Source organism: Tamandua tetradactyla, chromosome 11 (genome assembly GCF_023851605.1).
Source record: "Tamandua tetradactyla isolate mTamTet1 chromosome 11, mTamTet1.pri, whole genome shotgun sequence".
Classification (NCBI taxonomy): Eukaryota; Metazoa; Chordata; class Mammalia; order Pilosa; family Myrmecophagidae; genus Tamandua; species Tamandua tetradactyla.
Window position 1 is genome coordinate 51,042,377 of NC_135337.1, and position 16,442 is coordinate 51,058,818.

At 36.6% G+C, this 16,442-nt stretch overlaps 1 protein-coding gene across 3 annotated transcripts in view; it reads left to right on the forward strand.

Moving 5' to 3' along the window:
• ERICH3 (glutamate rich 3) overlaps nt 1-16,442 on the forward strand; it is a 113,371-nt gene that overhangs the window by 28,017 nt on the left and 68,912 nt on the right. For all 3 annotated transcript variants that reach the window (XM_077120611.1, XM_077120613.1, XM_077120612.1), the window contains exons 4-7: nt 3,238-3,309; nt 5,219-5,338; nt 10,049-10,207; nt 14,757-14,975. In XM_077120611.1, coding sequence (XP_076976726.1) covers nt 3,238-3,309; nt 5,219-5,338; nt 10,049-10,207; nt 14,757-14,975 — 570 coding nt within the window. The remainder of the gene's footprint in view (nt 1-3,237; nt 3,310-5,218; nt 5,339-10,048; nt 10,208-14,756; nt 14,976-16,442) is intronic.

Below are 16,442 nucleotides of genomic sequence, written 5' to 3' on the forward strand. Positions count from 1 at the left end.
TGCTCCGTGGAACTCGTACTTTCAAGCATCAACACATTTTCATCTCTGTGAAAGAGCATATCACCTCTTGGCTTGACCATACAGCAGTAAATCAGAAAAATTGGCTCATAAAACCATTGACCTATGAGCGCAATAAACATTTATGAACAACTGTAGAATCTTCAGTAAACCAATATTAAGTGTAGTTCCACTAAAACTGTTATTATGATGTCATATATTGAGCCAGTATTGTGTTCACTTAAGATGTATACCATCTGTTAATTTAGGAATTCATTTTGTGATTTATATCATGTGCAAGAAATTACACAGCATCATTGTTTAGGTCCCCAAATTTACTTGACTGCAAAAATGTTCTGTTTTACAAGAAATAATTTGAAACAGACAAAAATAAAATTTACTTTTAGAAACAATTTATTCGTGGGAAGTTATATAATGTATGACACGAACGTTTTATAGAATTTTAGTATAGTACAACAGTCAAATTAAATGAATTTTTGGGTATAAAATTTGGCACTTAGATACTTGGAAATAATCTTAAAATGGCATTGAATTTTAAAATTAAACCGAAATAAATTTAAGTACTAAGAGTCCTTCCAGAGTTTAAACCAATTTTGAATCAGTAGAAGGCTTTGCGTGTCTAAGGAATTTGGATACTAGAATAGGGGCTAACATGCAAAAGATAACATTTTTTGGATACTTAATTTTGTGATTGCATGCAGGATGGTTTTACATATGGAGGCCCTGAATAAAGAATGAAAAATCAGAGGATTAAGAGGAAATTTAACAATCTGATGAATTTGTGCTTTAAATTATCCCCACTGGAGTTTTAGTTGCAATTCTACAACTATGGCTAGAAAATAAATGGTACGCTGTGAAATTAATCTATACCTAGTTCCTAGTTTCAAGAAATCAAGAAACATTGAGTTAAGTGTTAGCCTAGCCATCGTCCTTGAAGTAAAGTTTTCTAAAATCTCACACATCTGACACATCCTGACACAGCATAACAGTGAAATATGCTATTATTTAAGAGTCTCTGTGCATTCTTGAAGTTCAGAGTGATATAAATATCTTAGGTAAATGTTAATATAATGTATATTAAACATAATATGCAATATAATATATAATAGTGACAATAAATAAAATATATAATGAAACAAACCGAAGATTTCCATGTAAATCATGACATTTATCTCAATTTAGCTCGGGATGATTCTGTTTAGTGATACTGTTGTACTCATGTTCATGTGTTCACCCATGTAACAAACATTAATAGCAAGCTTCCTGCCCGCCGGTGTGAAGCTGTGTGCTGGAGCTGCAGGGGCATTCTTTAAAAAATACAATTTATGGTGATTAAGTACGAAAAGAGAGAAATGTACAGAAAGAGCTCAGAAAAGAAGGGAATGACAATGTGCCTCCGTGGGAGACAAGAAATGGAAGAGAGCTCTTACTATTTGAACTGGATCTTGAAGATTCAGTGGGAGTTTATCACAGGAACATGTGGGAGAGTCATGCCGGAGAGTGAAGACAGCAGGAGTGAGGTCACAGAGGTGTGAGAGGACTTTGTGGGTAGAGAAAAGCTCACGACTGGTTGGAAGGAGTGGCAGGAAGTGACACGGTTCCAGTAGGTTGGGAACCACTTTCTGGAAAGTCTTTTCTTTCCATGTAAGTTTGGTGTGCGGGTGATGAGGCGATGATAGGTTTTTCATTGAGGGGAGTGAAATAAATTAACAGAGTTGTTTTAGGAAGATGATGTTGCTGAAAAAGTGTGGGAGGCAGGTTAAGGAGCTGGAAAGGATGGAGGTGGGAACACCAACGAGAGGGGTCTTCCCAGAGGGTGTGGACTAAGACATGGTGGTAGGGCTGGGGAGTTGCAGCTGTCCACACAAATCCTGAAGATTTAAACTGACTGAACCAGAAGGAGTGGGGCCGAAGAAGGAGCCCAGAGAGACTCTGAGGTCTCTAGGTTGGTCATCTTGTATGCATCACAGGGGCTCGGGAGAAATAACGTGGAATGGAAAGGAACCTTCAAGTGGTGGAAGAACTCGCCTGATAGAATGCTGTCCTGGAAGCCAAAAGGCAGTAATTAAATAAAATGAGGTTTACATAGAAAAGATTTTGGCTAGAACCAGAAGACACAGACATTGGAGTCCTTGCCGAAAGTAGTTTCAGTTTTGGTAAGGAGGATTGGTGGGCGTGGATGACTGCAGTGAGCTGGAAATGAATGGAAGATGCCAAAGTGATCAGTAGTGAATTTAATAACACTTGGTGAAAAGTGGGTGTGAGAACAGAGAAAGTGGGTGAGAAGAAAAGAAAGAGTCATGAAGGGGATTGATGATACTTAGGTTGAGCATGATAGAGGACTGCAGGCTGCTGATGCAACCAGAGGAGATGATCAGAAACAGAAAAAAAAAAATTTTTTTTTCTTCCCCAAAGGGTCAGTAAATGCCTAATAAATAAGAACCTTTCAAATGTGTCTGGATGATTTAAAATGGAATTGTAGGCTGACTATTTTACATGAGATTTTTCTTTAAATTATAACATTAATAAATTATAAAAATTTTTTTAAATATAAAAAAGTAGAATAATCACACATAAGCCCTCCTTTCAGACATAACTGCTAACACACTTATATTTCCCATTATTCTCTTTTGTATTCACACTTATAGATTAATACAATCATACTGGATGTGAGAGGGGCATAGTAGACTGCACACAATATGGGCTTGACCATTTAAATCATATTTCTGGTCAATTCTGTATGCTTCTTTTTCTGCTTTACATACACTTTCCATTTTTTGAAACAGCATCTTTATGAACCTTATTTTAATGATTGTATTCTATTCCATCATATGGGTATGCCCCAAACTTAAATGTTCTCTTCACTGTTTGTATTGCATCCCAATTTTTGCTATGATAGAAAAAATATTTTCAGACTGTGTCTTTGCGCATAAAACTTTTGTTTTATTATTTAGATTTCTCCCTCAGTTTAGAAGGGAAATTTAATTTTAAAGGGTATGAACACTTTCAACTGCCTGATATATATATTCAGAATTAGTTTTCCAAAGAATATGTGCCAATTTGTATTCCCAAATTCATACTTATGCAGGTGATTCTTCTCCATCTCAATAACATGACGAGTAATTGATGATCCAGTTAGATGGTGGGATTATTTTCCTACAAAAATTTATTTGGTGTAATTGATAAAATTTTTTACTTGATTCTTTTCTGACTGCATAGCATTACCATCAGCTTGAAATAAAAAATAAATTGGAGACCTTAGCTAAGAAAGAGCGAATTCAGAGATTTAAGGTAAGGAGCTACCCAACTTTATTTTCTAACCTTGTAATATTATTTTGTGATTTTTGAAAGCCAGTGGTGCTATTATTGAAGTTCACTGTAGCATTTACTTTTGGATAAATGAGGTCAAATTATTAGGTCAGAGCACATTGGGCTAGATATTAATAATTGACTTTCTTAAGAAGGCAAAAAATATTAGGTGGTGACAGCAAAATGATGGAAAACAGGACACTTTAAGAATTATACAGTGGCATATTTCCATATGGATGTAACCTTTGAAAGCATATGGTGGGGAATAGCCAACTTAAAAGAAAATACACTAAGCTTTAGGCATTCTGTACAGGGCATTTTAAAATTCCTTGTTTGTTTTCAATTTTTGGATTTGATTCCCTTCTTTGTAGTGAATACAGGAAATACATAAAGTTGAATCAGGAGATGGGAGGCTTAGTTAGGCATTTTGAGAATTTCAGTTTAGGTTGACAGTTTTGCTCAACTTCTTGAGCCATTCAAACTCACATGTTCTTAATTTTCTGTGTAATATTACAAATGTGGGGCCTAAGACGTCCCACAAACTAATGAATATTTTAAGGCATCCATGGAATGACCTGTCATATGTGACAGTAAATTTTCCCTCTTGCCTGATAGACTCAATCTCTATTTAATCATAGTCCAGCTACAAAACTGTTGCTAAATAATAGAGGATAGACCAAATTTACAAAATCAGAAAAGATTGCATGTAGAGATTTGTGGTTCATTCAACTTTGCTGATATTTCCTTATATCAGGGACTGAGTTGTAGATTCTATAATTTATCTACTGAGATGTTGATGGGGAAAAGATGGTTTTCTGAAACTGAAAGGTGGCTAGCTCTGCCTGAAGTGATGTGAGCTGTGCACTTATGTTTTACTTATCCTCATCCAGATTGCCAGGCACCCTAAAACATGTACATGTTATAATATTGATGAGGGTTTGCCACAGGCACTCTAGTTCCTCCCTGTTCTAGTGTGCTAGCTGCCAGAATGCAACACACCAGAGAAGGATTGGCTTTTAATAAAAGGGGATTTATTTCATTAGTTCTTCAGAGGAAAGGCAGCTAACTTTCAGCTGAGGTTCTTTCTTACATGGTAAGGCACGGGGTGATCTCGGCTGGTCTTCTCTCCAGGCCTCTGGGTTCCAACAACTTTCCCCAGGGTGATTTCTTTCTGCATCTCCAAAGGCCTGGGCTGAGCTGTGAGTAATGAGATGAGGTATGCTGAGCTGCTTGGGCTGTGCTACATTGAGCTCTCTCATTTAAGCACCAGCCAATTAAATCAAACATCATTCATTGCAGCAGGCATACCTCCTAGCTGACTGCAAATGTAATCAGCAACAGATGTGTGTCACATACCATTGGCTCATGTCCACAGCAACAGAGCTAGGCACCTTCACCTGGTCAAATTAACACCTGAACCTAACTGCCACACTCCCCATATGATTTTTTATTTGTTCCGATATTCACTTTATGACTGCATCTGGGTAAAGATAGCCTGTCTTTATTTACTATGCCCCTTTTGTTTATTATATTATTTAATTAATTTTTAGGGTAGGGAAGTAATTCTTTCTGCTATCCTCTACTGATTGGGGCAATGACAAGTATTGTGCTTTTATAGAAATCCGCTTAAAGCAGATGAATAAATAGAATTGTTAAAAGTGTGGGTACATTGCATCTGACGCTATTTCTTTGAGTGCAGCTTAGACTCTATGTCCTGCCCTTTGCCACTGCACATGACTCCACAATACAGCTGTGAAAGATTTTGCCTCAAAAAGTAACACCTGGAAGGACTGAGAAAGGCCTTCTTTAGTCATATAGTATTTCTTACATCGTAGGCATAGCCTTATCTACTAATTATGCATCCACGCCCTAAATAACTTTTGAATTGTAGGGGGAGCACACGAGACGGTTTATAGAAAGAAACATGCCAGTCCTGTCTCCCCGCCCACCAGTGGGCCCGAAGAGTCACCCCAGCCATGGCATTGAAGGACATTCCAATCCATTAATACTGGTGAGTCCTATTAATTCGTAAACACTCTGTTGTGCCCAATCCCAATAAACTAATATATAGTTTCTTACTGGTCTCAGAAAGATTGCTCTCTGGGAACAGTCTGAATATATCTGCAAATTCTCCTGAAGAAAAACATAGTTTTAGATCTGTTCACTGGGTCTCTACTGATCTTACTTTCAATCAATATCACTCCTGTCAAATCCGTTTTGTGTGTTACTGCTAGATTCGTCTTCTTGAAATGCAGGTTACTTGCATCACTCACCAGCCCAAATACCTTTACTGGTTCTGTTTTAACCTGTAGGAAAGCTCAGACTCTTTCACCTGACATTTAAGATTCTAAACTATGAGACTTTTAAGTTGCGTATCCCACCCCCCACCCCCGCCCCATACTTTTAGCATCCTACAAGGCAACAAGATTGAGCCACTGATTGTTAGATCCATATTCCATATTTTCTGACCTCTAGGTTTTGTTTTGGCTGTTTCTTCTCTCCCCTTTCCCATCTGTAAAGCTTATTTATGCAGATAGAGTCAACGGTACAGAGCACATATTAATGATTGAATCTTTTATACAAAGTATGTGCATATAGTCTAAGATAAAAATAATTAAATGGACAGAAATTCTATTTGAAGAAATTACACACTGGTGTTTTTTTCTGCCTTGATTCATTTATAACTTGTAGATTGTATTTGCTTGAGGGAAAATAAAGTACCTAGAAACAATACAGATACAGGAAAAGATTTGCAAAATATTTGATGTAGGTTGATGGTTTAAGCTGTAAATGAATTGCTCGATCATGCTTTTATTCTTGCTTTGTGTGGCCTAATATATTTCCTTGTCAACATGCACATGTTTTGGATTGCACAATATTTACAGAGAAATTGCAATACTCTCAGAGATTGTTGATGTTAGGTTCATCACATATACTGTTAAGCTTTGACATTTTTCAAAAGGTAAATATGTTTTGACATTTCCCGATGAACAGCTCAAGTTATGAAAAGCAGCCGTATTCCCTTTGTTGTTACCATATTTCTGGGTTTGCTTTGAATATGTACGTACCCAAATAATTCACTAGATGGCGAATTCACTGGACTCTCAGAAGCTTAACCCAGGTGAAACAAAAGAAACAATCAAATGCTGCTTTTTTTTTTTTTTTATTATCTTCTTACCTGTTTCAGAGAAGAGAAAACCTCTGAAAGGCTTTCCTTTCAATTTTCCAGCTGAACACCCTCAATAAGTAGTTTATGATACACACAGGGGATCTTAATGTGGCAGGAGTGAGAAAGTAATTTAAAAATTACAGGAAGCACTGACACCAACACTTCAGAAGCCTTTCTATCTGGTTCCTCACTTATCCCTCCCTCCCCCTGCCCCACGGTTCTCATGCCCCATGAGGGGTACCTCTTGAGGTCTTAGAACCGAAGTTCCCATTTTACTGAAACTCAGCTTCTCCGCCTTTTATTTTTCTAAGAACCTTGATACATGCCCATTTAATATGCCTCCTGACCTCCATGTACCATTGAGATGAAGATTATAATCCTTTGGGAATATTGCTACAGATTTTTCTTTTTTAACTTTCTTGATTGAATAAGAAAAGCATCCAATGAATAGGTATCGCATTTGGTCACTAATTGCACTTGGACTTTCAAAATAGCATATAGGCTTTTTGTTGCATCATTTCCGTTTAAACTGTGGAAAGTCATTCAACTAATTCTGCACACGCTTGGAAAATTTACCCCCAGAGATCTCTGCTAAGAATTGGCAATACTCAGCTAAGCTGAGTAATCACCAGATAGTCAATTTCAGTTCTCATTCTGGAACAGTTTGGAGAGTGGTAAGCTACAGTTCCATACTTATTCCAAGAAAATATGTTATGAATGATTTGAAATGTAGCCAATATAAGGTAGCTTCTGATCTGGGCTACAGCGGTTTGTAGCTCACAGCTGTTTGTTAATGGTGCAGATTTGTTTTTAGAGATAAATGTAATCGGTTAAACATTTGACCGCCTCATTCATCTAACTGAATGATATCTGTATGCAAATGTGGAGAAGTAAAATTCAGAGCACTACAGCCAATTGAACATATTCTAGTTTGTATTAACCTGCTTTCTTGATTTCCTACATCAGATTTTCAATGTTTTTGTGTTCAGTTGCATTATTTGACAGGAGAGAGGCTTAAGGCACATTTGTTTTATAGAATTCAAAAGGATTCTGTTATATAACCTGCCTTGTTCAGAAACCTCTAGTTAAATTTCTTTTAGAGGGTTTTAAAAATCTTTTACCTTTTGGCACATAAGGCTTATCTCCTATTTCTTTACATCAAATGCTGCTCTAGTCAATTTAATTGGCTTCTTGCATTTGTTGTGATATAGATTTGTGTGCAGAAATCCAAAAGAGCAGTGACTTAAATGTAAGTGTTCTTTTCCCATCCCCATACCCTACATACATATAAACGTCTCAGGCATGACATCTCTATTCTTTGAGATCATGAAAAGCCCAGGCTCTTTTTATGTTTTTTAATCTGTCAAACTTAAGCCTGAGCTACTTGTATAATCTGTGGAGTATTGGACAGCATCAGTGAAGATGGTGTATCTCCACATAGATATTTCAGCCAGGGGGAAGGGAGAATTAAGAAAGTGAGGGTATACATCTCTCTAAGAAGCACAATCTGGAAGTTTCATGTATCACTTCTGCTCACATCTTATTGGCTAAAACCAAGGCAAACATCTACACAGAGTTCCAAAGGATGCTGGGAAGAATAGTCTTTACTTAGGGTAGCTATGTTTCCAGCTAAAAATTCTATTACTAGAAAAGAAAAGGAAAACAGATATTGAGGAATGGCCATTATCTTTGGAACCCTTTCCACATCTTGCTCACAACCGATTCTCTTTTTACTTGGATGTTCAAATTTGCCATTCATTTTCTCTGCTCATCCATTTTCTTCTCTTGTTTAATGATTTGGATCAAAACCTAACTTCTTCTCTGAAACTTTCATTTTTACTAGTTTCATTGGCTTATCCCAAGTTTTCTAGGGACTCCTAGTCCTAGGTTCTGTTAGTTCTCAGGTATTTTGTCGTTATTGTCTGTTTGGCAGTATTTGTGCGGTTCATTGGCACCAGTTGTCTTACGTCGCCATTAGAGGTTAAAAATCATTTTTTACCCACTTCTTATAGAGGAATTCAGTAAATGCTTACTTAACCAAACCAGAAGATTGGCAATGTATGACATGCTTCTCAAGATGGCACCACAACCATGATGATAGTAGGAACTATCATCACTTTTTATGTACTCATAGGGCACTTTATCAGGGTTAAATATTTCATGTTCATGATTTTGCTTCTTTAGAGTCATTTCATTAAGCCGTATTCTTAAACAGTTTTTATACCATTCTTCTCACACCTTCCACCTAAGCAAGCATGTATTTATCTTGACAGGTTTTCTACTATCCTGTCATTATAGAACAACTGCCAAAAGTCTCATTTGTACACTTTTGAAACATAGTTGATCTTTATCAAAGGCATTGCAAATACCCTATACTGACACTTCTGGTATCCTATGTGGCACATTCTTGATTAGAAAATGCATCAGTCAGGGTCTCAGCAGGAAACAGATGTTTTACACAATTAGGGTAATTAGGAAGTGTCTAATAAACAAACTACGTACAGAGATGCAGGCAGGATTAAAGGAACCCAACCAGGATGTTACACATACAGGGGTCGGTTCAATGGGAAGCCATACCACATGGGCTGAAAGCAGAAGGGGAAGCACTGGACATCAGACCCGGCAGAGGTCCTGTAGTTGGAGGAGTGGGCAGGCTGGCAGGACCTGTGGAATTTGGTAGAACGACCCAGTTGGCACACCAAACCCTGCTGAGAGGGGACTAGAATAAAAATCTCAGTCCCATTTTCTGCCTGCACTTCTTTCTCCTCTCACTGGCCCTCTCACAGTACCTCTCACTGGCCCAATTCAACTGCCACCCTGAAGTTGGTTGGTGTAGTCCATAAAGGAAGGATTCCCAGAGCTGGCAGAGAAGGGTGGACAATAGATTGAGAAGGACACACGGAAAGCATCCAGCATGCAAAACATCCACTTACAGTGCTTTCCAAAGTAACCAGTTCCTATTTTTTCACTTCAGTTTTTTTATTATTTCAAGGAACTGAATATTTCAAGGTTGAATAAATGGTAATGTATCACAGTTAGATTTCACCTTTCCTCTTTTGTTTGAATCATATTGTCTGCTTTTGCTTCAGTACCAATCTGAAGACTTAAAGGACTCCCAGGAAGAGTTTATGTTGAAAACATTTAAATGAGACATGAATTCATTCCAATAATATCCCTTTAGATCTCCGAAATAGGGACATTATTCAACTTAACATTTAATTGAGCAGAGACACTCTACGCACAGCATAAATTAGGTATTGTCAGAGACGTTTACAGTATGAATAAAAAATACAGGAATATAATAGAGGACATCCTTTGTCTGGAATACTTTATAATTGTGGCATTTAGTCATGTAGAGGGCTTCAATACCATATGTTTTAACAAATACTTTGGGTCATAAGGGTTTGTATAATGAAAGAACATAATTAAAGTTTAATCTGTTCAGTAAAACGACACCATTAATTACTCTAGGCAATTTGTTGGGTTATTAATTGGTTCTGGAACCATGTCAAGATACTAATTTAAATGAAATTTTTTTCCCTAATTATCTAGACAATCCCTCGACCATATACTGCCCCAGGAAATATGCAGCCTCCAATTCGATTGCAACCTCTTTCCAGTAATCCTGCAGTAGGAACTGTTCTGAAGATAACTTCAGGGTCCAGATCCAAAACCTCGCTGCTGGAAAATGAAGTTCCATTTCCCACTGGGGTAAATGTTATTTCTTCAAGAAATATCTCTATATTCTTGAGTAGAAGATTAGGTTATCACAATTTCTGAAATATATTCAATTAATCTACTTAGTGAAATTTATACTGTGTGTTGCTAAAGCAGCTACTATGTACTTGTGTTTAATTATATCTTACTCTAACTGGAAGGTCTTTTCAAATCTGTATTATTAAGCAGGAAGAGTAAGAAATAGATTTGGAGTTATCTTAGGTGATCCATCATTAGCTCCAAGTGCTGATTGAATAACAAAAGAGGAAAGACTCTTCACAGCCAGACATGACTGCTATCAGAATAGACCCAGTGTTGACTGCTTCCAAATTTTAAATGCATGAAACCTAGAAAATGAAACTTTCCAAGAATAGGAGTGCATTTACATGCCGACTTACTTTCCCATCAGTGTATGAAATTGCTTTGAGTTTGACTCTTGAGAAGGTTGAATATAGAAGGAAAAGAATGTCCATTTTTAAAAAAATGCTGAGTCAATCACACACAGGGCCTTGGTTCTGCTTCTCTTTCAAGGTTATGCCTTAGGAAATTTCCACTTACTTTAATAAAGTACAAGGAGGAGGTATGTAACCATAAGATATGAGTTACTTAAACGGGAGGAATAATCAGGCCAGTTAGGTGATTAGGGAGGCTTTTGTGTATAGTTCTAGCATGAAGAAAGAACGTTTGCCAGCTTCACAAAGAACCCACAACATGAGTGCAATTGTCATTATGTTTAAATGGGGGAGTAGTTCCTCTCTTTATTGAGAAACAGAAGATGTGTGAAAATAAGATATTTTAATTTTTAACTGATAGATAACCTTGACACTGAGAATTTAATTCAGACAAATAAATATGTTTGACAGTGAAAGTATAAAAATCTAACTCTAAAATTAATCACTAATATTTTAATCCATTAAATGTATTTTTCAGCTTGTAGAACGCTTTGCAGGAACCTTATATCAGTTAAATTAGTAGTAGTTTCCCAGAAGTCAAGAGAAATCAATCCATTTGGATAGGGAAGACTGAGCAGAGCTAGGCAGGGACTTGTGTCACAAGTCAATTAGACCTATGGTTTCAAGGATCTGGTTTTCTGTTTGAAGGCCCAGAGTCAAGGAATGAGCAGCTTCCAACAGATTGTTTCATGCTAACTGAAATAGCAAGCGCAACTAGCTCATTTTTCTCTCATATTTGACTCAAAATAGGAAGTCAAATAATAATCAAGAGCAATTTTTTTTAATTCACAGGAAGATAAATTCTATAAGCTTAGAGAAGCACTGCATTTCCCCTCTCTAGGCAGATCTCCATAGGAAACCAAATCATAATGGGATTGTTGCCTGGCGAGCGTGGAATCAGAACAAGGGGATAAGGTTGAAATGGAATGTTAAAGAGCACCAAGCTAAGATGGCCTGATGCACACATCTCGTTCTAGGAATGGGCTTGCCAAAGGTACCAGAAAATTCAAAGGTCTTTGGCTAAAACCCTCTATAACCTCGAGGGATAATTTTGCCATTAGGACTGGAAATATTCAGAGTCCAATGGGTGGGGTGTCCTTTCCCCTAGATGATACCTGGATGGGCACTGTCTTCATTTGCAAAGGTGATTATATTCTTTTCTAAGATCCTACAACTATTAACTCTACTTTGTTCAACATATTTTCCTGTTAGATATGTGAACATGTGAACACTATCAATCAGGTAATATTCAAGTTCTGCTGACTGGGGAGTAAATTTTTTTTTTCTTTCAGGTGATTTTTTTTTCTCTGATTTGCTCTGAGCCACTGGGTGACTCGCCTAATTAAATTTGCAAAGTGGCTTTTATTTTCCCATTTCCAAGTTTTTGGGGTGTGGGTGATTGAGGGATAGGCGTTTAACTGGAGCTCGCATATACTGACAAGATTAATATCAATTACATGTTAATGTCAACTAGCTAAATTCACATATTCATTCAGTGAATATTTATTTGGCACTTGGAATAAGTGGAATAAGCACTGCTCAAAACATTGGGAATATATCAGTCATAAATGCAGACAAAATTTCTAACTTGGAGTTTGTACAATACTGTGATGTATAGAGGCAAAATGTACTTCCAGAAAAGACATATAGTTTTTTTTTTCAATGGCATTGATGATGAAACTGATTTAATATAAAATTAGATAAGAAACTGCTGAAGAAGAATCATATTCTGCATAATGGCTATGTAAGTGAGCACCCGATACATTTTCAATGGTTTTTTAAAAAATAAAGGATGTGCATGTAGAAAGTGGTTAATGGCGAAACAAACATAAGCCAGGTTAACTTTGCTAAGTGTCAGGGGAGAAGATTTTTGACTTAAGCAAAAGGAATTTGGTAAAAAAACAGACTAGTTAAGATGCCGTTGTGTAAAAATAATGACTTGATTGAAGACAAATATACTTAGAATGAGGATTTCTCATACACTAATTGGTAATAGTGCAAATTAGTACAACTGCCTGTGAAGGCAGTTTCTTAATATCTGATAACATTGTAAATGAACATCTCCTAGCATTTGAGCATATAGAAATTTATCCTAGGACATGCCTGCATATGTAAAGAAATAAATATGAGTAATTAGTATTGCAACATGTATTTGCAATAGTGATGAATTATGAGACACCTAAGTATTTATTAATAAGGTATTGTTTTAAAATGTCATATATATATATATTAAAGCGTGTTAAAAAAAAAGAAAAAGGAATATGATTTGTACCAATGTGGAAAGATTTCCACAATGCTTTGTGCTAAAAAGCAAGATAAAACAATAGCATAGGGTGCACAGGTAGTTCGAGGGTAGAATGCTTGCCTTCCATGCGGGAGACCTGGGTTTGATTCCCTATCCATGCACCCTCCCCAAAACACAATAGCATGCTCATTTAAAAAAAATTTACTAAATCATTTCTAAGCAAGGCATGCAGTTGACTGACTTAGAAATCAGGAATAAAATCCCTCACCGCCCAAAAGTTCTAGATTTTTTTATTTTATTGTTTATATTATGTCCCTTTTATTTTCACTTGTTGTTACAATATCAATGCACACAATTGCAGACAAATAAACAGAAAAAATAAGAACTTAACATAGGAAATGTCATCCATTTTAACAATACTAAGCTCCTTAGTGAAGATATATTAAAATTCCTTTCTGTTCATGCAGATGTTATTTTACATCAAAATTTGGCCTGCAAATGTCTTTATTTAACTTGCTCCTATATGCAATGAGGAATCTTTGAAGAATTAGTTCTATATTTAAAATAAGTTTTTACTTTTATACATCTCAAACTAAGGACTAAATTGGCTGAAAATTAATTACAAATTTAAAAATAGTATATCAAATACGTTTCCCATTCTGAGAAATGCTTAAAAATGCTTAAAGATGCCTTCAAGTTTGGAAAATTACCTCATACATGAAGATTGACAATTTGTGAAAATTCATGGATGCAAATGTATCTGAAAATTTTAATGTAAGTATTGATTATACTTTGGTGTTTTTAATCATTTAAGCAATGCAGATTGATTAAATATTCAACAAGGGAAGGATATATCAAGGGAAAGATGAGACACTAGCAAGAATCCAAACCCCCAACAGCAAAACCAAATTCAAATCCTTTCTGCCTTCATCAGAACACACATAGCGTCGGTCATGGTGGCTCAGCAGGCAGAATACTCGCCTGCCGTGCCCGAGACCCGGGTTCAATTCCCGGTGCCTGCCCAAGCAAAAACAAAAAAACCCAAAAAAACCCACATATAAGTTACTTAAAAAAATGTGGACCTTTTAATGACATGATGAATAGATCCATATCAGTTTCAAAGCCTGGCAAGAATCTATTATATGAATAATGCAAAATGTAATTAAATATTCTCCTGTTAATGAAATTTTATGATGTTACTTTTTTTTGATGGTTTAACATTTATACACATTTATATTAGTTGCTTGTATAGTTATCTGTGTCAGATTTATTCCTATAAATAGAGTTTCTGGGTCAAATGGTATGAACTTTTCATTTTGTTTTGATAAATATTCCAATATGTCCTTCATAAAAGTTGTAATGATTTACTTTAAACAGTTTATGAGATTGTGCTTTTTCACTGCCTTGCCATCCCTGGATATTATAACATCTGGATAGGTGAAATCAGAAAGTAAAGAATTTACAAATTCCCCATTGTTAAGTGGATTATCAGTCCCTCCTTCAAAGTACAACACTTCAATCCTTGATTTAGCATAATATAATTGTACTGGGTCCCAATAGATTTGACAAATCGGTGAAGGAAGATTCCAAAAGTGATATAAATGTGTCACAGCAATATGTTTGCTTAAAAATATGCCTCAATAAGTTTAGAAGATCATGAAAATTTAATTTTCTATGGATCATACAAAATGCCGCTTATGAACAGACTCAGGTGTAATGTTTTCAGTTAGTTTATTGATATCCGTTGTGTTTGCATGCAGTGTTAATCATACAGGCTTAATTGGGGGGTTATATTGGGTCACTGCTTCTGTTTCACTGATTCTTAAACCATGACATGTAATTGCAGGGCAAGAAGGCAATGATGAAGTTCAGGAGCTCCCTGGACAATTCGCAGGGAACGAATCCATATCTACTTCCAAACATTAACAATTATCTGATCCCCAGTCCTCCTCCGCCTCTTCCCCCGAATGGAAAAATCACGAGGGGAAACAGAGTTGAATCGTGGAGAAGGAGAAGATTTCGTCCCACCACTGCTCCAAATGGCTTAGAACCTCTCTTTACTAGGGTGATTATGAAATCTATTTTTTCTTTTATTGACTTAGCTTAGATTGCCCTGCATTATTAATTTTCTAGAAGTACAGTAAAAGGATTTGAAGAAATCCCATGCAAAATGCCTTGCATGAAGCAATATAATAATTTCCTAAGTGTAACTATAAGTGTGAATGAACCTGAAGCCAAGGATTTGAGTCTTTAGTTGAACTAACTGTGTATATCTGGTGATTAAAGATTGAGTAAACCTTCTGGCCACATTTAGATTGAATTACACCTCTTCCAAATGATCTTTTTTCTCTAATTTCCTTATCCAATCACATGTTGTCAGAAGCATCTTAACATTTAAAGCATTATAAAATACCTTATCCAAGTTTATTTTAATGGTGTTTTTGCAAAGCATTGTAGAGTACTTAGAAAATGTTTTCTTTCAGTGTTCTTTGAAAACACTGTAGTTTGTTGAATCAGTTCCTCAAAATATTGATAAAGAAAATATTTCTAAGGCCAGCTAGATTCATACAGATACAGGCCAGAAGGAAGGTAAAAGATCTCTTAATTGTATGTAATTTTTGTTATTATTGGATAGTTGGGTCAGTATTTCACTGACTGAGACTTAGGCAGTAATGTACCAACATCCGTGTAGACTGTGCATGCTGGAGCATCAAACTTGACCCATTTTTAAGTACCTAATTTGCCCATGACCACCTCTCACTTCCAGCAGCTCTCCTCACCTGTAACCTCCTCTGCAGGTTGGAACCACCATCCTTGCACTTGCTCAGATTTCCTCCTTTTCTACTCTATTTTCACAATGTCTCTCTTCCTTTTTAACTGTCTCCAGAAGAGCATTGTTTCTCTCATCTCTGATGACCACCCTTCTGTGTCCTGGATGTTATCCTCTTCCTCTACCAGAGGTACCTTGTGCTGTTAGACATCCTCCTCTCTAATTTGGACTTCTGTCTGTCCTGTAATATTCATCTCTCAGCCTCCCAGCATGTCCAGTCCTTACACAGAGTAACCAAATTCTTGTCTCACATGCTCTAGCCCTTAGACTAGCATTTTTTCCTTTCCTACACTGCAGAGTTCTCTGAGGAGTAATTGACTGTAGCTTAATCTAACAGGCAACCCCAGGCAACTCAGTTTACAGCCACAAAGGTTTATTTCTTGCTCACTTAACGTCTGCTGTTGGTCCTCTGAAATTCTGAAACCCAGACTGAAAGAGCAGCCTCTGCCTGGTGTGTGTTGGCCTCCTGGACAGCAAAACCATGGAAAGGCTTTTAAAGCTTCTGTTCAGGAATGGCACTTGTCATGCTAAATTGCATTTCATTGCCAAAGCAAATGCATGGCTAAGTCTGCATAGCATGTATCATCTGCTCACAGGGAGGAGCCGTGCATATTAGGAACACAGTAGAATCTACCACACCTACTAACATACTCTAGAATTCTTTGCACACTGGCACTGCTCTCCACCAAGCCAATGAGAATG